The sequence below is a fragment of the Moschus berezovskii genome, chromosome 1 (assembly GCF_049115385.1).
Source record: "Moschus berezovskii isolate FMDL1 chromosome 1, NW_MosBer_1.0, whole genome shotgun sequence".
In the NCBI taxonomy this organism is placed as follows: Eukaryota; Metazoa; Chordata; class Mammalia; order Artiodactyla; family Moschidae; genus Moschus; species Moschus berezovskii.
This window is the reverse complement of record NC_142460.1, coordinates 142,581,723-142,607,548: the sequence shown is the minus strand read 5'-3', so window position 1 is coordinate 142,607,548 and position 25,826 is coordinate 142,581,723. Positions and strand designations below refer to the sequence as shown.

The following is a 25,826-nucleotide window of genomic DNA, read 5'->3' as shown; positions in this document are numbered from 1 at the left end:
AATGCTTCTCAGTATTCAAGAATGCAGGCTTCCCAGGTGGCACAATAGTAGAGAATCCACCCGCCAATGCAGGAGACACAGGCAACTTGGGTTTGATCTCTGGGTTGGGAAGAACCCCTGGAGCAGGAAATGGCTACTCACTCCAGTATTCTTACCTAGGCGGGCTACACAGTCCATGGAGTCACAAAAAGTCAAACGCAACTGAGCACACACACAACAACATTCAAGAATGCAAGGAACAGGCAATATAAAGATTAAACTTAAAAAAAAGATTAAACTTACAAATTCTAGAATCAAACTGCCTGAGTTTAAGCACCAGCTCTGTCACTAGCTGTGTGACACAAGGTAAGTCAACTAACTGCCTCCGTGCCTCAGAGTCTTCCTCAGTAAAATGTAGGTAATCTTTGTACTGACTTAATAGAATTGCTGTGAATTAATACACATAAAGCACTCTCTGATGACTGCATTAACACCTAGTAACTGCTCAATGTTTGTAAATGTATTACCTATTTAGATATTTTTAAAATATTTCTTTAAGAACAGTTTCAATAAAATTATTTTTTTCAACATTTCAAACACAATAACATTTACCAATAGTCTTAACTACTTCCTGGCATCACTTCTTACACTGAAAATCATTATTTCAGTTTAAGAGTGCCAGAAACTGAAGTAGAAGCCTCCTCCTACCTCACCAGCTACTTCTGTCTTGTTAGAACTCTTCTCTAACTTCACTCACTCTCTTGGTGACCTTATCCAGTCCCCTGGCTTTAATTATCATTTACACACAGGTGATTCAAATTTGTATCAAACCAAGATAATTCCTATGAACTCTAACCTCATATCCAACCGAGTATGTGACATCTCCACTTGGAAAACACACAAGGATCACAGAATCAGTGTGTCCAAAGCATAGTTTCTTATTTTCCCTGAAAAAATTCTGCTTCTCCCATAGACATATTTTGCAAATGGCAATTTCATCCTTCTAGTCACTCACGTGAAAAACCTTGCAGTAATCTTCCACTTCTCTCACACCCCACACTATATAAATCAGCAAGTTCTGTTGACTCTCCCTTCAAAATATAACAAAATCTAGGCATCTCTCACCCTCCTCATCACTACTAATGCAGTAAAAAAAACACCATTATCTCTTACTTTGATGACTGCCACTGTTCTCCTTGTGCTAACTCACTTCAGTGATGTCCGACTCTTTGCAACCCTATGGACTGTAGCCCACCAGGCTTCTCTGTTCATGGGGATTCTTCAGGCAAGAATACTGGAGTGAGCTGCCGTGCCCTCCTCCAGGGGATCTTCCCAACCCAGGGATCGAACCTGCGGCTCTTATGTCTCCTGCACTGGCAGGCAGTTTCTTTACCACTAGCGCCACCTGAGAAGTCCCGACTATTCTCCCTATTTTTGCCTTATTCCTAAATAACACAACAGCCAGTGATACTTTAAAATAAAAATAAAATTAAGTCACTCTTGTGGTTCAAAACACTTCAGAGGTTCCTAAATCTCATCAACAATAAAAGCCAAAGTTCCTGAAATATGCCACAGTGCCTTACATAACTGTCACCCGCCCTACTCCAACAGCTCTCTACCATCGTTACCATTTTCCACCGTGCTCACATTATCCAGTCACACGTGCCTCTTTGTTGCTCACGTTCCTCAAGTTTGCTCCCAACTCAGGACCTTTACACTTGCTGGTCCCCTCTGCCAGAAATGTCTCCTAGCCCCAGTCTTCTTTAAATCCTTTCCCACATATTACCTTCTTGGTGAAATCATCTTCCCTGAATGCTATAAAAATTTCAAGCTTTAGTCCTTAATAGGTTTATTTTTCCTATGTATACTTCTTTCAATGCTTTTAATCTTCTCCCATGTCACAAAAACAGGAATAGAAGCAAGCAAGGTCTTCTGACTAGCAATTCAAAACTTGCAATTTCACATAAACTTTTTTCCCTAACTGTAGGAGTTACTTACCTGGTGAATTATAATACTATTTCACTCCAACTATTAATTTGTAAAAAAGTAGTTTAAACACTTAAAAACAAATTATACTTCAGTGTACTGAAGGCTTTTATAACTTATATTTCTAAAAAGGTTCTTCAATTAAAGTTAACAAAGAAAAAACCTAATTTCTAAAATGACTTTCTTTCTCCATACCTTCCAATAGTAGCTTTGCCTTCATTTTTCACAGACTGGTAAATCTTTCTCTCTTCATCTGAAAGTGTAATGTGCTGAATAAATACTTTACGTTCTGGTAACTCCAAAACAGGTTTTCCTTTAATTTTGCTTGTCTTTGTTCTTCTAAGTGTAATATTTTTAATTAGGGACTGCAAACGCCTAGTCAAAGTAAAATAAATAATTATATAATTTTTTAAACCTACATAAGTTGATTCAATGAGAACAAAAATAAATATATTAATCTGTTAGTTTTATAAACTTAGTAAAGATTTTAAAAAAAAAACCTTTAGGGATTTTTATCCAATCTGATAATGACAGACATATTCTACAGAGAAAATTAGAGGAACAAAATGCATCTAAATTTGCTCTCAATTCAGTACCTGTCACAGTTTAATCTTTTATTCTGTCCTTATTTTTCTTACACTCGTCTCCCCATTTTTCTAATCACTAACCCTTTTTACTTCTCAATTCTGTCAACTATATCACCCAATGTTTGACACTCAAATTCTTAATAAGTACCTATTAAGCACAAGACATTATACTAAGTATCATAAGTTCATAAATATGAGTAAGATCGTATCTTCAAAAACTTTCTCCAGCAATATGAAAATCAAGGTACATAAATAATTTTTATAAAGTAATGAATACCAAAAATAAAAACATGATGTGACAATTCAGAAGAGGGATAAATACCTTTTTAGATTCTACAACCTTTACATTCTCGTTTCTCAGTATCAGGGAAAAAAAGAAGCATATCAACTCTTTAAAAAAAGGTATTTTCCTAACACTGAAATATAAATACAATTTCTTAAATTAGAATTCAAATAGTTGATTCTAAGGAATCAAGTAGGCAATACTGCAAGCTAGGTTAGTGGCTTTTGAACCTTTTTCACTATAACTCACAGTAAGAAGTCTATTTTACTCTATCAACAAACATACACAAACACACACGACAGAAATGAATATTTCACAAAACGATACTGTATGTGATACATGCTGCTGTTTTATTAAACCTTCTACTCTACTTCATTTTCTTTAATGAACAGCTATAATGCTAGCTGCCATCTTTATGATTTCACAAACTGCTAATGAATCCTAAACCCTGTCTGAAACCCACCACTGTAGCAAAAAATCTGAACCACGTTAGCCAAATACCTTGCTTTTAAAATGGCTATCACCAAGTTGACTTTTATGTTCCCACCAGAAACAACTTTCTCTCTTGCAGAAACTCTTGGTGATGCCACTGTATTATCACATCATTTAATTATCACTACCTAAAACTATCTAAAGCTTAAAACTTATCACTAAGTTATGAAAATTTAGTGCGTATTGGATTCTCTGTATTACTGTTTATTAATGGTGGTTTTGAGGGTAAGAGCAATACACAACGACCATCTAGCTCTGCTTTTTCTTCACAGTTTTGACTAAAATCAGGGGAAAGCCAGGTGAACCTTTCAGTGATAGTTAGAAATTTTCATCTCCATAACCAAGAACCATTAGATTTTGAGAGTCAAATGCATTAAGCTGTAAACATATTTTGGAGAGGAAAGCCACAACAGTCAGGTTAAAATGGTAATGAAAGTGGCAACTGGTTCAAGCTGCTAACAATTATTTGTAGCTATCAGTTGTGAAATGACTTACCTAAGTCCAGCTTCATCTCCCATTGTGACAGGACGCTGTATTGTTCTATGCCACCATTCTCTATCAACAAATGGTTTAAGTTTTAAAAAGGAAAGAAGAGACCACAAGTCCTTTAAAGAATTCTGAATTGGAGTGCCTAAAAAGAACAGAAAACTCTTACAATTCTACAGCAAGAGTACACAATCAAAATATCCACCTGGCCCAACTAACTGAGACAACACTTGAAAATGGGCACTTAGTCCTAAGCATACCCACTATTAAGCTGTGACTATAATGCTTTGTTAAACATATCCATAATCTCAAAATCCAGTCTGGCTCTAACTTTTGGCTCTCACTTGCTATACTAACAAAAACAACACAGAGCCCATAAACTTAACTTTCCCATTATCAAGAACATTTGCTTATCAGATTTTTAAATCAGCAACACTAACAAGAAGAAAAAAACTAATTTTTGAGTTTATATTCTTGTCCCCATCTTCCAGTACAGGTTCACATATAGCAAACAAGCTCCAAGATAGGAAGCAGAGAAACCAAGATTCTGATTGGAGAATTAAAGTGTCAAATCCAATGTTGAGAAATTATTCTGGTAACTGCTCTATAAATAAACTATAATTCAAATGTTGCTGTATCATGGGCAGTTATGAAAAAAAGTCTTATTAAATGATTTCTATAGAGAGACTTTATATCCACTTCAAATTTACAAGTTACCTCATAACTTACTTAACAATATGTATTTTGGAATTAACTTTTCTAAAGTATATGCTATCTCAAAATCCATATCATTACCTGTCAAAACCCATCTTCTTTCTGCTTCTAAATCGAGTACAGCTTTTGTTTGCTGAGCATTTGGATTTCGTATGGCATGTCCTTCATCCAGGATCACTCTTAGCCACCTTATGCTATGTAATGGACTATCGCCCTTAGTCTAAAATAAATATTTCATATGAATTAAAAACACAGGAAATTAAAATAATACTTTATGTAATTTGATAATAATATTAGTTCTTATTTTTTAATATCATCACTTACTATGTGGTAGGTACTTCTTTAAGCGTTACATACATTATTGAATATTCACAAACTTATAAAGTATTATTATTCCTATTTTACAAATGAGAAAATTGAAGCAGCAAGGTATGGTATATGTTGCTCAAAGTACCACAGGTAGGAAGTGCTGAGCTAGCATTCAAACCCAGGTCGTCCAGCTTTCTGCTGAGATCAAACACTAACTTACCATGCCTCAGAGTCAAACATATGACATATGTCAGCTCTAAGAATTATTTGAATACAACAGAATGACTTTTTTATGTAAAAATCAATGTTCTTACCTGAAGACTAAAATTTTTATAATAAACTGTTTTGGAGAACATTTTCACTTAACAGCTGGAATTAGACAATTAGAATCCTAAATGAATTGAGAAACTCCTAAGTTTCAGATATTAAAAAAGCTTACTTTTAAATAAACAATTATCAAATCATTGTGACTGAAAACAATATTCCAAATTAGAAAAAGAATTCACTGACAAATTGCTGGATACACTTAAATTCAAATTTAAAAATTTAAGTGGTCTAAATACAAAATATTCCTAAATTATTATCTAAAGGAAGTTGAACTTTCTTTTTTATTGGCAACATATTAAAAAAACAATTTTCTCTTGTGGCAACTAGAGAGGCAGAACACAGCATCACCCTCTAAGAGGTGACTCCCAGGGCCTGCCCTCCACACCTGTACATGAGGGCCAAGCAGCCCCACACCCCAGAAGATCAGAGGACAAGGTCCCTGCACTAGCTGTAATCATGGCTGGAAGGGCAGCCTGATGCTCAAGTTTCTCCATCTGTGCAGTGATGATGTGGCAAATTCCACATCTAAAGAAACTCATCAACTCCGGAAACAGAGATCCTTAATTTGGAGGTAGAGCCCACAGAATGGATTCAGAGCACTCCCACCAGTTCCTGAAATTATATACTAAATTATGTGGATAAGTATGCACGTGAATGGTTCTAAAAAAAAGGGTCTAGAACAGCACTAACAGGAATGTTGTGCAAGCACATATGTCATATTCAATTTTCCAGTAGCCACACTTTTAAGTAACAAGATGCAGGTGAAATTAATTTTAATAAAATATTTTACTTAAAAAATTTCCTATTTATTTCTTATATAGTGAGAAAGGAAAAAGGGAAGAGTATAAAGCCTAAATTTTAGAACACTTTAGAAACCTGAAGCAATTTCTTAAATTCAACTTCTGAAAATCTCTGAGTATCAACACACTTACACCATAGTCATGAGTTAAAATATTGTATGTAGTCAAAACAATATCCTGTTTTGAAAGCAAGGTCGGGTCTCTAACACGATCAGGACCATAATAAACATAAAAATTCAAGTGCACATCTGATTTTATGTGTTGTCCAAACTGGTCCTAAAAGAAAATTAGAAACATGTTAATAATGAGAAGATTAGTATCAGGTTTAGTATGTATCTAAAATATACTGTCTTGGCAGTTTCACAAGTCAAGCTACTAAAAACAAGTTTCATGAAATCTAAACTAAAACAACAATAACAATACTAATATTTTATTGCCAAAGAAAATGACATATTTACAGTAACAATAGATTATATAAATTTTGCCTGGCCCTACCAGTGAGCGGCTGCTTCATCTTTAGACGTTAAAAGCAACCAAGATCTTTTACGATAGTAATTAGGTTTTTTTTTTAATTTAGTATTCTACAAAAAGGATCTTTAATGATTCCAGTTGGTGACTTAATATTATAAAAATTAAACAATAAAAGAATAGTAAGCAATATTTTCATGAATGTAGGTAGAGTTTCAAGCACAGTATCCACTTATAAACTAGAAAGATGGTACAGCTAGAATAAGACCAGGTTGCTGCCCTCCTTAACAACATGATCAGTTTTTAAAACTCAAGAGTTTATTGTTTGGGTTTTTTTAACTTATGAAAACAACAGAGCTGAGAAATTCTGAGCAGGAAAAAAAAAAAGATGAGAAAGAGAAGACACTAAGGAGACATAGCTGGGAAACTATTAGGTGAAAAATGATGAAAGATGAAGACCTAAAGCAGAATGGCAAAAGTAAGCCCTGAATGGAAAGGACTGAGGTGTACATGGACTGATGGGGACTTGAGAGCTGATTAAATACTGAATATGAAGAAAAGGGAGAAAACAAAAGACGACTCCGAAACTTAAAAAACTACTAGAAGAACTGTGTGATAATGATACAGAGAAGTTTTTAAAAAAATAAGGAAAAATAGGCATAAAGATCAGAGGGAATGAGTATTAATATTTTAGACATTTTAAAATTTTGGTCACCTGGAGAAATACACCAAAAAAATTTAAATATTGACCTATAATGCAAGTGTAGATATAGACTTCAAAGTTATCAGTATCAGTACATGAAACCACTGGAATAAAGAAGATTCTCTAAGGAGAACAAATACAATGATAAAGGTAGGGAGGTAAACCTACAGAGAGGCTACAGAGAGCAATATTTAAAGAGGCTACAGAGAGTAATATTTAAAGAGCAAAGCTTATGCTTCTATTGGGAGAGAAGACATGAGGTCTGAGGTACAATTTAAAATATTCCAGCAAAGAAAAATATAAAGCAAATGTGGCGAACTTTTGATTCTTGAATCTAGAGGACTAATACAAAAGAGAAGAATGAAAAAGTTGGCTTAATGCTCAACATTCAGAAAACTAAGATCACAGCATCCGGTCCCATCACTTCATGGCAGACAGATGGGGAAACAGTCACAGACTTTATTTTTTTGAGCTCCAAAATCACTGCAGATGGTGACTGCAGCCAAGAAGCTTATTCCTGGGAAGGAAAGTTATGACCAACCTAGATAGCAAAGCAGAGACATTACTTTGCCAACAAAGGTCTGTCTAGTCAAGGCTATGGTTTTTCCAGTAGTCATGTATGGATGTGAGAGTTGGACTGTGAAGAAAGCTGAGCGCTGAAGAATTGATTCCTTTGAACTGAGGTGTTGGAGAAGACTCCTGAGAGTCCCTTGGACTGCAAGGAGATCCAACCAGTCCATCCTAAAGGAGATCAGTCCTGGGTGTTCACTGGAAGGACTGATGCTAAAGCTGAAACTCCAATACTTTGGCCACCTGATGCGAAGAACTGACTCATCTGAAAAGACCCTGATGCTGGGAAAGACTGAAGGCGGGAAGAGAAGGGGACGACAGAGGATGAGATGGTTGGATGGTATCACCGACTCAATGGACATGAGTTTGGGTAAACTCCAGGAGCTGGTGATGGGCAGGGAGGCCTGGCCTGCTGCAGTCCATGCGGTCACAGAGTCGGACACAACTAAGCAACTGAACTGAACTGAACACGAACCTCATTACAAATTTTCATAATACTGAAAGAAAAAAAAAAAAAAGCTTAAGAGAAAAAAGGCAGACTACATATGATGTATGGAAGAGGTGGAGCAAAACAATGGTCACTGAGACAGCAAACAATATCTTGAGTGAAGGATCAAAGAATATCAAAGTTTCAAGAACAAATACAAGATTAATTTTTTAATTTGTAATTTATACTCATTCCCTCTATTTACCAAAACGGTTAAAGACGATTTACAAAATAACACATAACAAGTAATAAAAGGAAAACAAAGTCAGTGCAGGGGAAAAGATAAAGGGAATTCATTGGACATGGCAACAGTGAAGTCTTGGATGAGACAAAGGAAGACGGGAGCAAAACCCAGACTTACTGTGAGCTAAAGAGAGAATGAAATCTGAAACAGCAAAGGAAAAAACACAAAGATAAAACATGAAACATTAAAGGTGAAAATGCAGAAATCTATCAAGAAATCTTTATCAATTATCAAGAGAATTTTATCAAGAATTTTATCAAGTGGAAAAGGAAAGGAAAAAGAGAACAGTGTGAGAAAAGTCAATCAATGCGTTAGCCTTGAAATGGAACAGATAATATTTGTGGAAAGATTAGACTTGACATAAAAGAAAATTAACTCTTTTGGTGAAACAGAACCTACAGTATTGAGTTTCTAGTCACTGGTAGATTGTATGTGTGTGTCTGTCTGCATGAATGAAATAGGAGTTACTACTTAATTTTCCACTGGGAGGATAGGTAACCTAAATACCCCAAAATATTATGTGGTGTATGTGGGATTGGTATCTTACTCCTTTAACTGGATTCTTTCCCACATCTGAAGACAAAGAAGGGAAGGAAAGGTTACTTCTAGCCTGCTTATTACAGTACTGTACAGTTATGTCACTGGGGGGCTTGGAAGACAGCAACTTGCAGAGACTGAAAAATTCTAATCCTTTTCCCTATATGCTCAACCATCACTCCATTAAAATGAGACATAATCATTAAATGTGAGACATAATCAAGAGAAGTATTTGAAAATCAAAAGGATCTGAGTACGTTTCATAAAGAGCCAATGGAGAGAGACTGGATAACCAGGCAAGAGGAAAAATAACAGACAAAATGCAAAAGCAGAGAGAGATGGAATCTAATGTATAGACTAATGTACTAATCTTAAAAAGAGTAGGAACTCTTCCACATCTGAGATAAAAGGAGGCAAGTCAAGGACAGATGCAGATAACCTTGCAGGTGGCAAGATGGAAGTTCAAATCCAGTGGTCTTTATGTTCACAATGCTTCCAACAGTCATTATTTCTTTATAATACGCAGCTTGAAGGTCAAACCAGAAAGGAAATAGAACCAAGCTGCTCCTACACAAAAAAAGGCTCCATTCCAATGTAATGTTTTACAACAGAAAAGCAATCTCGAAGGAAAAAAGAAAGACTATAGTTTCTGGCGAGTAGCCTTAAAAGTACAGGTTCTAGAGTCAGAATGTTGGACACTATCTCCTTGCTCCATCATTTACTGGCTGGATGACCTTAGGCAAATTATTTAATTTCTGTGTTTTAATTCAGTTACTTGGAAAATGAGAATACTAACTGTAAGGATTCATTGAGAAAATCTATGAAAAGAGTTTAGGAAAATCTGAGCACATAAGAGCTCATTAAATGTTTGTAATCTGTTAAAAAAACAAGTTATCATTAGTAGTGTGCTTAAGAAAGAGATTTCAACAGTTCATAAATATGATGTGGTCTTAAATTATACACCTTTCCTACTTTAGGAGACAGAAAGGAAAGAGGGAGAAGTACAAGTCAAATCTTACAATAGCAACTGACAATGTTTCTTTCTCTACTGTACATTTTCAGAGAAAAATTACTTCAATTCAGTAAAAATAACCCCAAGCCAATTAACAATTATTTGAATTTAATGCATCTGGTCCCATCACTTCATGGGAAATAGATGGGAAAACAGTGGAAACAGCGTCAGACTTTATTTTTTGGGGCTCCAAAATCACTGCAGATGCTGACTGCAGCCATGCAATTAAAAGACGCTTACTCCTTGGAAGGAAAGTTATGACCAACCTAGATAGTATATTAAAAAGCAGAGACATTACTTTGCCAACAAAGGTCCGTCTAGTCAAGGCTATGGTTTTTCCAGTGGTCATGTATGGATGTGAGAGCTGGACTGTGAAGAAAGCTGATCGTTGAAGAATTGATGCTTTTGAACTGTGGTGCTGGAAAAGACTCTTGAGAGTCCCTTGGACTGCATGGAGATCCAACCAGTCCATTCTAAAGGAGATCAATCCTGGGTGTTCATTGGAAGGACTGATGCTAAGGCTGAAACTCCAATACTTTGGCCACCTCATGCGAGGAGTTGACTCACTGGAAAAGACTCTGATGCTGGGAAGGATTGGGGGCAGGAGGAGAAGGGGACGACAGAGAATGAGATGGCTGGATGGCATCACCAACTCTATGGACATGAGTTTGAGTGAACTCCAGGAGCTGGTGACGGACAGGGAGGCCTGGCATGCTGTGATTCATGGGGTCGCAAAGAGTCGGACACAACTGAGCGACTGAACTGAACTATAAAGTGCTGACCAACCATATTTCTCCCAACGAATGACTATCTTTAAAGTTGTAAGACAAATATAAATTATATTTGTAAAGGGCTGTGAAGACTTACCATCCAGTTGCTTAACACAGAAAGTGGACAGATGATCAGTGTTGTTCTTGGTTTATCTTCAACATCAGTTTTCTTTGAACTCTCCACTGCAGACGCTCCTGAAAGAATGAATCAGCGACACATCCTTCAGCAGTTTTATTTTTTCTCAAACATACATGAAGTCAATAAAGATATGTCAAAAATGTGCCTCTATGAAGAGAAATTAGGAGTAATTAAAAAGAAACAAAAAAACTTCTGTTTCTAGCCATAATGAAGTAACAGGAACTGGATTTTACCTTGCCACTTTATACAAGTAAAAGTCTGAATAGTGATTGTTTATGGGGAATGCAGAGAATGATGACTGAGAAAGGGCATAGGAAGGAAGTTTGGAATATCTCCTAATACTTGTTAGGTTATTCACAGTTATTAAAATTTGTTTTATGCAGTTTTCTGAATTTGTAATATAGTTAATGTGGTATCAGACTCCAAGATGGGCCCAAATGGTATCTATTTCCCCAAAGTCACAATCTTGTATAGCCCTCTTCCACATTCAACTAGACTTGGTGTATATGATCCCCTGGAGAAGGAAATGCCAACCCACTCCAGTATTCTTGCCTGGAAAATCCCATGGACAGAGGAGCCTGGTGCACTACAGTCCATGGGGTTGCAAAGAGTCAGCCACAACTTAGCGACTAAACAATAACAATATGACCAACAGGATATGGTAGAAATGATAGTGTATCACTTCTGGGATTGTTATAAAAGACACAACTTCTGACTCAGATGCTCTCTCCCTCTGTCTAGTCAGCTGCTCTCTCTGATCACTCTCTCTGGGAGAGGCCAGTTGCCACATGAGGACACTCAAGACAGCCTATGGAAGGACACACTACAATTTTATTTTCCACTTCCCTACTGGACAGTACTGACTTTTTTTCTAATATGTTGCTAAAATAATGTGATAAAACTATTTTTTCATATCTCCTAGTAGATATCAAGAGTTCTAAATCATGTATCTTTGGGTTCATTGTATGGCTTACTTGTTCTCTAAGGTAATTTACACTTCCATACACTGTGTGTTCCTGTTCCTTGCCTATAAACTGAGATTTTTGGGGTGGGGGGCAGGCTGTGCCCCACAGATTCTGGGATCTTGGTTTCCTGACCAGGGATCTAATCCTTGCTACCTGCATTAGAAGCACAGAGTCTTAACTACTGAACTGCCAGAGAAGTCCCACATTTCCTAAAATTTCTAAAGTTAGGGTCAAGAGTAATCTAAAAAGAATTTTCTATTTCTAATTTTCTGATTTTAGACAAAACTTAACTCTTTCTCATCATTCTTTGCTAGTTCAACTATCACCTTCTTAAACAGGTTGCTGTTGTTTAGTTGCTCAATTGTGTCCAACTCTTTGTGACCCAATGGACTACAGCACGCCAGGCTTCCCTGTCCTTTACCATCTCCCAGAGTTTGCTCAAATTCATGTCCTTTGAGTCAGTGATGCCATCCAACCATCCTGTCCTCACTCATCCCCTTTCCCTCCTGCCTTCAATCTTTCCCAGCATCAGAGTCTTTTCCAATAAGTCAGTTCTTCTTATCAGGTGGCCAAAGTACTGGAGTTTCAACTTTAGCATCAGTCCTTCCAATGAATATCCAGGACTGATTTCCTTTAGGATTAACTGGTTGGATCTCCTTGCAGTCCAAGGGACTTTCAAGAATGTTCTCCAACACCACAATTCAAAAGCATCAATTCTTCAGTGCTCCGCCTTCCTTATGGACCAACTCTCACATCCTGTACATAACTACTGGAAAAACCATAGCTTTGACTAGATGGACCCTTATTGGCAAAGTAACATCTCTAATTTTTAATACACTGTCTAGGTTTGTCACAGCTTTTCATGCAAGGAGCAAGTGTCTTTTAATTTCATGGCTGCAGTCACCATGCACAGTGATTTTGGAGCCAAGAAAACAGTCTGTCACTGTTTCCATTGTTTCCCCATCTATTTTCCATGAAGTGATGGGACCAGATGCCATGATCTTTGTTTTTTGAATTCTGAGTTTTAAGCCAGCTTTTTCACTCTCCTCTTTCACCTTCATCAAAAGGGTCTTTAGTTCCTCTTTGCTTTCTGCCATAAGGGTGGTGTCATCTGTGTATCTGTTACTTTGAAGAGTATCAGAGTCTGGTGGTGTCAAAGAGTCTGGTGGTGTCATCTGCTTATTGATACTTCTCCGGAAATCTTGATTCCAGTTTGTGCTTCACCCAGCCTGGCATTTTGCAGGATGTAATCTGCATGTAAGTTAAATAAGCAGGGTGATAATATACAGGGTGATGTACTTCTTTCACAATTTTTAACCAGGAACCTTAGGTGAGTATTTATTTCACTATTTTCCTTTATTTTCTTCATGTTTGCTGCTCACTAAGTCACTTCAGTTCTGTCTGACTCTTTGCCACCCTATGGACTGTAGCCCACCAGGTTCCTCTGTCCATGGGATTCTCTAAGTAAGAATAATGGAGTGGATGGCCATGCACCCCTCCAGGGGATCTTCCTGACCAAGGGATCAAACCAGAGTCTCTTGTGTCTCTTGCATTGTAGGTGGATTCTTTACTGACTGAGTTACCAGGGAAGTTCCATTTTTAAAGTCCTTATTGAATTTGTTAAAATAATGATTATGCTTTACATTTTGGGTTTTTTGGCCTCAAAATATGTAGGATCTTAGCTCCCTGACCAGGGATTGACCTAAACCCCCTGAATTGGAAGGCAAAGTCTTAACCACTGCCTATAAGGAAAGTCCCATTCTATGTCTTTTGACTGGAACATTTGGTCCATAATTATTGATATATATCTATCTTCTTATTGCCATTTTGGTAGTTACTTTGGATTTCCTTTTGAAGGTCTTTTCCCCCCTTCTTTTGTTCTCTTATTATTTGATGACTATCTTTAGTGTTATACTTACACTCCTTTTTCTTTTTGTATGCATATTTTTTTTATAGATTTTGGTTTGCAGTTACCATGAGGTTTTGTAAATCCTAAAGGAAATCAGTCCTGGATATACTTTGGAAGGACTGATGCTAAAGCGGAAGCCCCAATACTCTGGCCACCTGATGCAAAGGACTGACGCACTGGCAAAGACCCTGACACTGGGAAAGACTGAAGGCAGGAGGAGAAGGAGACGACAGAGGATGAGACAGCATCACCATCACTGGATGGCATCACCGACTCTTTGGATGTGAGTCTGAGTAAGCTCCGGGAGTTGGTGATGGACAGGGATGCCTGGCGTGCTGCAGTCCATGGGTCACAAAGAGTCGGACACGACTGAATGAATGAACTGATGCTGGGAAGGACTGGGGGCGGGAGGAGAGGGGACGACAGAGAATAAGATGGCTGGCGTGCTGTGATTCATGGGGTCGCAAAGAGTTGGACACGACTGAGTGACTGAACTGAATGAGGTTTTTGTACAACAGTCTCTATACATACATAATTAAGTTGCTGATCTCTTAATTTCAAATGCCATGCATTTTAAAAACTCCCTTATGATTACTATTTTTGAGATATTTTACATCTAATTGTTTTGTGTATTCCTTAACTGCTTATTGTGGACATAGATGATTTTACTACTTTGTCTTTTAACCTCAGTACTAGCTTTGTATGAGGATGATTTTCTACTTTAACTGTATGTTTGCCCTTTACTGGTGAGTTTTTTCTTTCCGTAATTTTGTTCCTAGTTGTGGCCTTTCCTTTTTTGCCTAGAGAAGTTCTTTTAACAATTGTTGTAAACCTGGTTTGGTAGTGCTGAACTCTTTCATCTTTTGCTTGTTTGTAAAGCTTTTGATTTCTCCGTCAAATCTTTAGGAGACTCTTGCTGGGTAGAGTATTCTTGTTTGTAGGTTGTCCCCTTTCATTACTTTAAATTTATCAAGTCACTTCCCTTCTGGCCTGCAGAGTTTCTGCTGAAGAATCAACTGATAACCTTAAGGGAGTTCCCTTGTATGTTATTTGCTGTTTTTCCCTTCCTGCATTAAATATTTACTCTTTAATTTTTGCCATTTTAATTACAATGTGTCTTAGCATGTTCCTCCCTGGATTCATCCTGTATGCAACTCAGTTGTTCCTCAATTTGGGTGACTGTTTCCCAGGTTAGTGAAGTTTTCAGATATTGCGTCTCAGGCTTTTTCTTTTCCTCTTCTTCTGGGACTATTATAACGCAAATATTAGTGAGCTTGGTGCTTTCCCATAAGTCTCTTAAAGTGCCCTCATTTCCTTTCATTCATTTTTTCTTTTTAATTATTTTTAATTGGAGGATAACTGCTTTACAATAGTATGCTGGTTTCTGCCATGGATCAACATGAACCAACCATAGGTATACATATGTCCCCTCCCTCTTGAACCTCCCTTCCACCCCACCCCACCCCTCTAGGTTATCTCAGCACACCAAAATTGAGCTCCCTGTGTCATACAGCAAACTCCCACTAGCTATCTAATTTTACAAAAGGTAATGTATATGTTTCAATGCTACTCTCTCAATTTGCCCCACACTCTCCTCCTCGCACTGTGTGCACAAAATCTGTTATGTCTGTGTCTACACTGCTGTCCTGTAAATAGGTTCATTTTTTTCTTTTTTCTGTTTCCGTTCTGTTCCATTCCGTCGCTCAGTCGTGTCCGACTCTATGCGACCCTGTGGACTGTAGCCTACCAGGCTTCTCCGTCCATGGGATTCTCCAGGCAAGAATACTGGAGTGGGTTACCGTTTCCTTCTCCAGGGGATCTTCCCGACCCAGGGATCGAACCCGGGTCTCCCGCATTGGAGGCAGACGCTTTAACCTCTGAGCCACCAGGGAAGCCCCTTTTTCTGTTTAGTAGCAGTGATTTTTACAGAGCTAAAGGAATCATGCTCTCTGACTTCAAACTATACCATAAAGCTACAGTAATCAAAACAGTATGGCTGTGGCACATAGATCAATGGAACAGTACAGAGAGCTCAGAAATAAACCTACACAGTTGTCGTCAACTATAACCTACAACAAAAAAGACAAGAATATACAATGGAAAACAGCCTCTTCAATAAGCAGTGATGGGAAAACTGGACAGCTCTGGAAAAGAGTCTGATCCTGTGAGGGATTGGGGGTGGGAGGAGTCGGGGACGACAGAGAATGAGATGGCTGGATGGCATCACCGACTCAATGGACATGAGTTTGAGTGAACCCTGGGAGTTGGTGATGGACAGGGAGGCCTGGCGTGCTGTGATTCATGGGGTCACAAAGAGTCGGACACAACTGAGACTGAACTGATTGACATGTAAAAAAATGAAAGTAGAACATTCTCTAATACCACATATGAAAATAAACTCAAAATGGACTAAAGACCTAAATGTAAGACCAGATACTATAAAACTCCTACAGGAAAACAGAACACTCTTTGATATGAATCACTGCAATATTTTTTGGATCCATCGCCTAAAGAAAATAAGAGCAAAGATAAACAAATGGGACCTAATTAAACTTAAAAGCTTTTGCACAGCAAAGGAAACCATTGACAAAACAAATAAATAGGAGGCCTACTAAATGGGAGGATATATTTGCAAATGATATGACTAATAAAGGATTAATATCCAACATATACAATCAGCTCATATAACTCAACATCAAAAACACAAACAACCCAATTAAAAAATGGGCAGAAGACCTGAACTGACATTGTTCCAAACAGGAAATGTAGATGGCCAACAGGCACATGAAAATATGCTCAACATCACTAACCATCGGGGAATGCAAATCAAAACCACAATAAGGTATCAAATACCTCATACCTGTCAGAATGGCTATCATCAAAAAGAATGCAAATAACAAATGTCAGTGAGGCTGTAGAGAAAATGGAACTCTCATATACTATAAGTGGAAATAAAAATTGGTTCAGCAGCTGAAAATGGTAAGGTAGTTTCTCAAAGAACCATATGACCCGGCAATTCTACACTTGGATATATACAAAAATATAAAAACAATAATTCTAAAAAAACACACTAACCCCAATGTTCACAGCAGCATTATTTTTTACTGCCAAGATACAGAGCAACCTAAGTGTCTATCAGCAGATGAACGGAAAAAAAAGATGTCACACACACACAATGGAATATTACTCAGCCATTAAAAAAGAATGAAATCTGGGGAATTCACTGGTTGTCCAGTGGTTAGAACTCAGCACTTTCACTGCTAAGGCCCATGCTCAATCCCTGGTCTGGGAACTAAGATTTCACAAGCCATGTGGTACAGCCAAAAGAAAAAATTAAAAACAAATAATGGCAGAAAGTGAAGAGGAACTAAAGAGCCTCTTGATAAAGGTGAAAGAGAAGAGTGAAAAAGTTGGCTTAAAAACTCAACAATCAAAAAACGAAGATCATGGTATCCAGTCCCATCACTTTATGGCAAATAGATAGGGAAACAACAGAAATAGTGACAGACTATTTTCTTGGGCTCCAAAATCAATCACTGCAGATGGTGACCGCAATCACAAAATTAAAAGACTCTTGCTCCTTGGAAGAAAACCTATGAAAAAACCTAGACAGCGTAGTAAAAAGCAAAGACATCATTTTACTGACAAAGGTCCATCTAGTCAAAGCTATGGTTTTTCCAGGAGTCATGTATAGATGTGAGAGTTGGACCATAAAGAAGGCTGAGCACTGAAGATGGATGCTTTTGAACTGTGGTATTGAAGAAGACTCTTGAGAGTTCCTTGGACAGCAAAGAGATCAAACTAGTTAATCCTAAAGGAAATTAACTCTGAATATTCATTGGAAGGACTGATGCTGAAGTTCCAATACTTTGGCCATTTGATGCAAAAAGCCGACTCACTGGAAAAGACCCTGATGCTGGGAAAGACTGAGGGCATGAGAAGAAGGGAACAACAGAGGATGAGATAGTTGGATTGCATCACCAACTCAATGGACATGAGTTTGAGCAAAGTCCAGGAGATAATGAAGGACAGGGAAGCCTGGCATGCTGTGATCCATGGGGTCTCAAAGAATCGGACACAACTGAGTGACTGAACAACAACACAAATAAATAAAACAAGTAATATTTTCAAAAAGAAAAATGAAATTTTACTATTTGAAACAACATGACTGGACTTGAAAAGCATTTGAAATAAGTCTGACAGAGAAGACAAATATTGTATGATATCACTTATAAGGAGACTCTAACAAATACAACAAACTAGTGAACATAACAAAAAAGTAGACTCACAGATATAGAGAACTAGTGGTTACCAGTGGGGAGAAAGAATAGGAGAGGGGCAAAGGAGAGATAGGGGAGTTAAGTACAAAATATTAGGTATGAGCTACAACATAGATACATTGTATCTACAACATAGATATATTATACAACACGGGAAATATAGCCAATATTTTATAATAACTACAAGCGGAGTAGGACCTTTAAAAACTGTACACCTGTAACATATAATACTGTAAAGCAACTACACTTAAGTAAAAAATAAAAACATTTTAAATTATGTTTACATGTTTATGTTTCCACCTCATCATTAAACATAAGCCCCATGAAAGTAGACTTGTCTGCTGCATCTTCAATATGTAAAATGGAAGATACTAAGGTACAGAGATAAAATAATTTGTTAGATCTCCTTAACCACAGTCCAATCTCTTTCTATTTCAAATATTTAGTCTCTTAAGCAGTGTCACTTTCTTACGAATTACAAATTATAAAGTAATAATAAATATCATTCACATTTTAATGTGAGTGATATTTTTTATTTTAAAACAAATTCTTCTCATACCAATAATAAATATTTACAATTCTAATTAATCCAAATTAAATTAAGTTTTAAAGCAGTCATAAATTGCTCTGTGCCTTTACTAGAAACAATATTTCTGCTACTCAGATGAGTAAGAGACATCTGTCCATTAAATTTTTGACCAAACTAAAACAAATAGACTAATGGGAGGGGGAAGGAGGTGGGAGGGGGATTCAAGATCGGGAACATATGTACACCCGGGGCAGATTCATGTCAATGTATGGCAAAACCAATACAATAATATAAAGTAATTAGCCTCCAATTAAAATAAATAAATAAATAAATAATAAAGCAAACAGAATAGGAAAATACATAAAACTGTACTTTTAAAAATGAGATTATCTTTTTTTCTCTACTTTTTTCTTATAATATGATTTTATATTTTTGTCATTTAAAATTTTTTTATTTGAGAAACAGAAAAAATAAACCAAACAAACGCAGATTTACTTACCCCTTTTCAACATTTTCTTTTTTGTTGCAGGGGTAGATGAAGTAAGTGCACATGCAAACTCTGCATCCTCCTGAACCTTAGAAGATCCTGCTGAAGTACAAACCACAGAATCATTAAGATATCTGAAAACGAATTCTCTCCTGTACTTAAGTACAGATAACTTTCTAAGGATAGGAAACATAATACCACTTACACACTTCAAGAGTTTGTATTATTAAATAAATATAAAATAATTTCTAGTAACCAAAACTGCCTGTTTTGACACTAAGCATCTTTCTAGCTCAGAGAAGAGTCATTCATGATACACTGAAGCTTCTCCTAAGGAAGAAATGTGACAGTAGAAGCAGTCAAATGCAAAGTGATTCAGCTCCTAGGTGGAAGGAGAATATTTTCAATGAAACAGGTGTTTAACTTTTAATGAAGATGCTGCCAAATTTTCAGATCAGTCAAATGGTGATAAGTTATTTTCCAAACGCAACACAATTTCTTAACCTAGGCATATGATACAATCAGATTAGGAGATAAACAAAGTAAAGCTATGTTTTAAAGACAAAGGAAAAAGTAAAGATACTCAACATTTGTAAATTTGTATAATGCTAAATAACAGCTGAGCTATGTTGACAAAAAGGCAGTCTCACTCTACAATTTATACATATACAAAACAGGTTTTATTGAAGTCATTTTATAAGTAGTAGAAAGATTTTCATTTTGTCTCAAGTCCGTTTAAATATTTTCTCTTAGATTTTAATTTGAAACTATTTTTTCAATTTGCTTCATTTATTTAACACCCTTGGTAAGCTCCATAAATAGTTTAAATGTAAGAAGTAATCAAGTTTAAGACCTATTACTAAAGAATTCCAAGCTAGACAGATACAAATCAATGAGCATTTACTTTAATAATCTTTAAGTGTAGACAGGGGATATTGAAATGTATATACATACCTTTTACTCTGATTTTAGTCTCTGATTGTGTTCTTTTCAGTTTGCCTAAAAACAAAACCATATATAACGTGGTCACACTAGGAAATTAAAATATAGGACACATTATCAACTCAAACTCATTTCATATTACCTTTCATTTTTTGTGGCAATTCACTTGGTTCAACTTCCTCTGAATCACTACTTTCAGTGTACTGTGCGGCAGGTTTTCTCCTAAAATTAAGTATACACAATTTTTTTATCAACCCAAAATAAAACTGGATATAAAATCTATGTTTAATAAATGTAATACAAGTGCTTTTGTCTTACCCTGGTTTATTTTTTGAGAATATTTCAAGGGAAAAAAAATTTTATTTGACAAATGAAAGCCAAATTTGCTAAAAGCATTTTGCTTTCACAGCCAGATGTATTTAACTGTACAAAATACAGTATCATGATTATTAAAATAAATTTGAGAAAGTAAACCATTCTAGAATAGTAATCTCTTCAACACTTTATTCAGTATTTGGTAATGCAATTAAAATACTTGTATAAAACTAGAACAAAAAAGAAGTGACTCTGATTATCAAAGAAAACCCTCCAATATAAAGTAAGCAGTTAAGAGGCAAAAATATAATTCTTTCATAATGGAAACTTTTATAAATTCAGTGTAGAAGTAGTACAGTACTATGTTTAAGTGCCTAGAAACAATGGACTGTGGAATGAGACTGCCTAGATTCAAATCTCCATTCCACCATTTATTTGCTATGTGACTTTTGGGAAATTACCTAATCTTCTAAGTTTCAGTTTCCTCACTCGGAAAATAGGAATAAAGATACAATTCACTCTGTTACCACATGTAAAGCCTCTAAAATAGTCCATGCTGTACAGTAAGTATATATCTATTTTTTAATTAATAGTTTAATTAATAGTTTGTGTGTTGGTTGTTATTTTTCCCATGTCGTCATTATTTCCATACCCTTGAACCTAATCTGGTCCAGTTGACAATGCTCTGTTACCCAGACTCATGGTCAGTTCAGAGTTATATAAGATTTGAGATCTAGATAAAAGGGAAACTGATGACTTCTGGTTTTATACTCACTTCAGACAGGTATTAAAGACAGAACAATTAACAATGCCCCAGATTTGAAATCTCTATTTCAAATAGAATAGCTAAGAGGGACTCAGATTTGAGGTCATACCTGCAGGTATTGATGGTGAACAACAAAACACAGAAGCCAAGTATTTAGATCTACCTCAGAGAATAAATAAAATTTATAAACTTAACAATTCAAATGGAAATCAGAGGGGCATTATGGGTTTTATTCAAATTCTCCTTCCAGTCTACATGAATTAATACTGTCCATAAACAACTTTATCATGTTTTATTTCTACTAAAGGTGAATTGAGAAACAGATGAGCGAACAATGCTTTTGTCAAGTCGTCCAATAAATATATATCAGTTCTCAACTCCTTAAATTCACAAAACTCTTCTAAAGTCTCAATGAAAACAAAAAATCCAAGAGTAAGATCTCAGTTCCTGTGTGAAAGAAATAGGAAAATGATAGAAAGATAGTGATTATTAAAAATTACCAATTAATTATTTTATATATTAATGTTACTTTTCAACCTATAAATGAGAACAGTCTACCTCCCTAAGTCACAATGATTTTAGCAGTTTCAAATTAACTTTCAAATTAGCAGTATTTGAAAGAACTATGCTGTGGAGATAATGGTCATATCTTTCTTCTATATGTAAGAAAATAGAGAAAGAGCTTAAACATATTACATAAAATCAAACCATAATAGAGTTTACCTTTTGGGGCGGGAGCTAGAGAATTCTGACTTGGGATATTTATTCTTTCCCTTGACATCTGAAATACTGGGTTCTCCACTACTTCGAGATCCTTTCATTTCAAAGAAAAGGATAAAGAGTATTAGTAAACTGTCTCAGACAAGAAGCATCTTTCTGAAAACGCTGGTTTTCTAACTCAATAGCTATAGTTTCCTAATCTAGTATTTTCTCACAAAAGTAACTTCAGCTTTTTTGTAACCTAGTCATTTCCCCTGTAGTCATCCAGTCAGTCCCAACACTGACTGTATTTCCTGCTATACCAAGGCAGCTGAGAGCTCCTGCAGAAAACAATGAACAATAAACAAGTGGTATAATAAATGTATACTTCCCAATCTCAGTTGTCAATCTTGTATCACTTAGCAACTCTTCTACCTATCACAGCACCTCGCTCCCCACTTCATACACTGGATCCTCTGCCCAGATTTTAAACTCCTTTTACTCCCACAGATGACCTACTTCACTTTATAAAGAAAATTAGATGTCATCTTCTATAAATTAATCAATTTTCCTTTTTAAAATTTTTTAATTTCTCAATTAACTATATTTTTCCTCAGCATTACTTCCTTTCCTTCTAATGCTCACTCATCTACCTATTTTCTTGATCACATTTCCTCCCAAAGGCCAACAAATTATTCTTTCCGTTACATACAAAATTTTTTCCTAAACCCTGTCCCCACCACGAAGCCCTCAATTCTGCCTCTCTCTCCATCTGTTTTGCCCCTGTCTCAAACATAGCAAAATTCATAACAGAACACAGATGTTATTTCTATTTCTCCATCTGCTAGTCTTATTTTAAAATATTTTCAGTCTTGCTCTACTCTAACCAATCTTCAGAAATTAATTTTATGAAAGTCACTAACTGCTAAATGTAACCATATAACTGCATCCCTTTTCATTTCTCCTCTAATTTGGCTCTAATCTATCTATCTTCATCTGCTGCTATTCATGCCTATTTATTCATATTCAGTTATTTATTTACATTATAAATACCACAAACTATTCTGAGGTCCCAGAGCAAGATACTCTGCTTTGTTTTGCTTCTAGCCGCCCTTTCCTGGGGCTTTTTTTCTCAACCAAAAATGCTCTTCCTCAGCTTCTTTAATGTGCTCCCACCCAATTTTATCATGGCCTCCTTCATGAAATTTTTCTTGACTACCAGTTTTCATGAGATTCTTTAGGAAAAAAATCTGAAATTTTTGCACAGTACTAAAGCCAGAGGTGGAATTACATCATTAAATTGGAAAAATCTATGAGGTCATGTTCAAAATTAAGGTTTACCTTTGATTAGTCCAGTTGCCTCTTCACTGGTATTGTTTCCTCTAAGTTCCATAGATTCATCGTAAACATTACATTCCTAGATGAAAAGGCATATTTCTTACACAGTACTGCTGTCAGTTTTAAGTAAACTTAAAAATAAGTCCTATTTTATACTGCTTTGCTGCTGCTGCTGCTAAGTCACTCCAGTCGTGTCCGACTCTGTGTGACCCCACAGACGGAAGCCCACTAGGCTCCCCTGTCCCTGGGATTCTCCAGGCAAGAACACTGGAGTGGGTTGTACTTTACACAATAAAGACTACATAAATGGCTACCCTATTCTGGAGCAATTTAAGGAGGTACATTAAGAGGTAAAATGTACAAATTGAAAAATAATTTTAACAGGTATCCAAAAAAAGAAACCTAGTCTGTCTCAACCTTTTCAAAAGAAATACAAAAAGCAAACTTCAATTATAAATGGCATATTACTGTGAGAAACAGTCACAAATGAGATTTACTTCAGAATTAAAAGGAATTCTAACACTAAAAACTTTCAAACCAAGAGTCCCTTCTCAATAGATAACAGATCTATAATGAAGCTAAGCTGCCACTGACATCCTTTTTTTCTCTGTAATTCCTAGACTGGGTAGATCCAATAGTCAGATATCAGAGTGTCTCCTCCCTTGCTCTATCAGGGGATTTTCCTACCAACTCTTTGTTCTTTTCCCTTCCTATTTCTTTGTTTCAAAAACACATCTATGTGAGCACAAGAACTTCTATAAAAGCAAACTTTTATACTTCTCTGTGAAAGTATTTTCAACTGAGTCTACTAGGGCAGGGTTCCTCCAATCTTAATTCTAGACTTTATTCTGTATGAAGGAATGACAAATAAAATTGGGTTTAATTAAATGAATTCAGTTTAAAAAGAAAGGTAGATATATTGTGAAAGGAAGATCATTATTATGAATCAAAACCTGAGAGTGGGTTCAAGATTGGATAGCAGGAGTACAATGTAATTTTTGCCTAGAATTAAGGTCAATAAAAGATATTTTATTTTATTTTTTAAAAGACAATTTTAAACATTATATAAAATCCCACTAGAGTTTACATTTCTCTAAAAATGTGGCTGAAAAGAAAATCCATCCCCTTCCAACAGTATGAGTCTAAATAAATTAAAAATCCAAGATATACCATTTTTAGAAATATGTGACTAGAAATTAGATAATTAATTTTTAAAAGCATTAGCTCCAAGAAGCAGATGTTAAAAATGCCTTTAGTCAAAACATCCTACCCAGTCTTCCTCAGTAATAAGCACAATCACTTATATGAAATAGCATGCAGAAATAATTTTAAAATTTATCTACAAAATAAAGGGTGTCCTTTACATTATTCTTTTCACATTAAATGACTTTGCTCAGCAAGCCTTTTCTTCATGAAGTTCAAAAAAAATGTACATATAAAGTCTAACCTATCAAATACTATGCTCCAAACTCATGGAATTTAACATTTCACTCTGTAAGTTTGCAATATCCAAATCTATTTGACATAATGACATTTCTGTTGCAGTAAATCCCTGGCTGGAAATCACATTTTCAGTCTCAATTTCAACTAGTGTAGCAAACAAATAATCCTAAAGCCTTTCTACTATATAACACGTTAAATGCATGGCTGATATTAAGGGGAAAAAAGAATCCCTTATTAAACTGGTAATTAACAATGAAGTTCTAAGTAGTCTTAGGTACTATTTTTCAGTTTTAATAACTAAAATGTGGGGGGGGGGGGAAGGTAAAAAAGCACTGGAATATGCAGGGTAGGGGACTGAATCACACATGTTAATGACATAGTTAAACTCCCAATAAAAGTAAGGAAATGCAAAAAGCTTAGAAATTAAGAAAATGGAAAATTAATAAACAGCGGTAGGAAACTGATATGCAGCATCTTTGAAAACTAAAAAATCAGAAAAACAGCAGCAGAGAAAAGTCCAAAAGAAAAAATATTTTGCATATACCTTGTATTAAAATTATTTCCTATTTTAAGTTCTTTGGACTTTCAGCTGAGAATGAAGAACGACCATTCATTCTAATAGCACTTATTTGCCTTATTAAACTAATTCTTTACTAATTCTTCAGTTCATCTCAGTAGAGTTAACTCAGTCATGTCTGACTCTTTGCAACCCCAGGCCTCCCTGTCTATTACCAACTCCCGCAGTCCACCCAAACCCATGTCCATTGAATCGGTGATGCCATCCCACCATCTTATCCTCTGTCGTCCCCTTCTCCTCCTGCCCTCAATCTTTCCTAGCATCAGGGTCTTTTCCAATGAGTCAGCTCTTCGTATCAGGTGGCCAAAATACTGGAGTTTCAGCTTCAACATCAGTCCTTCCAATGAACAGCCAGGACTGATCTCCTTTAGGATGGACTGGTTGGATCTCCTTGCAGTCCAAGGAACTCTCAAGTCTTCTCCAACACCACAGTTCAAAAGCATCAATTCTTCTCCACTCAGCTTTCTTTATAGTCCAATTCACATATCCATACATGGCTACAGGAAAAACCATAGCCTTGACTAGACAGACCTTGGTTGACAAAGTAATGTCTCTGCTTTTTAATATGCTGTCTAGGTTGGTCATAACTTTCTTTCCAAAGAGTTAAGCGTCTTTTAATTTCATGGCTGCAATCACCATCTGCAGTGATTTTGGAGCCCAAGAAAATAAAGTCAGCCACAATT

At 36.1% G+C, this 25,826-nt stretch overlaps 1 protein-coding gene across 2 annotated transcripts in view; it reads right to left on the bottom strand.

The window, feature by feature from the left end:
• Positions 1-25,826, bottom strand: part of HLTF (helicase like transcription factor) — a 60,303-nt gene that overhangs the window by 12,203 nt on the left and 22,274 nt on the right. Inside the window, exons 9-18 of one of the 2 annotated variants that reach the window (XM_055412077.2) lie at positions 23,127-23,202; positions 21,810-21,900; positions 20,148-20,227; positions 20,018-20,062; positions 19,076-19,165; positions 10,852-10,949; positions 6,096-6,239; positions 4,609-4,747; positions 3,823-3,958; positions 2,161-2,340 (exon numbers count right to left, since the gene is read on the bottom strand). In XM_055412077.2, coding sequence (XP_055268052.1) covers positions 2,161-2,340; positions 3,823-3,958; positions 4,609-4,747; positions 6,096-6,239; positions 10,852-10,949; positions 19,076-19,165; positions 20,018-20,062; positions 20,148-20,227; positions 21,810-21,900; positions 23,127-23,202 — 1,079 coding nt within the window. The remainder of the gene's footprint in view (positions 1-2,160; positions 2,341-3,822; positions 3,959-4,608; positions 4,748-6,095; positions 6,240-10,851; positions 10,950-19,075; positions 19,166-20,017; positions 20,063-20,147; positions 20,228-21,809; positions 21,901-23,126; positions 23,203-25,826) is intronic. The other variant, XM_055412084.2, reaches the window with a different exon arrangement.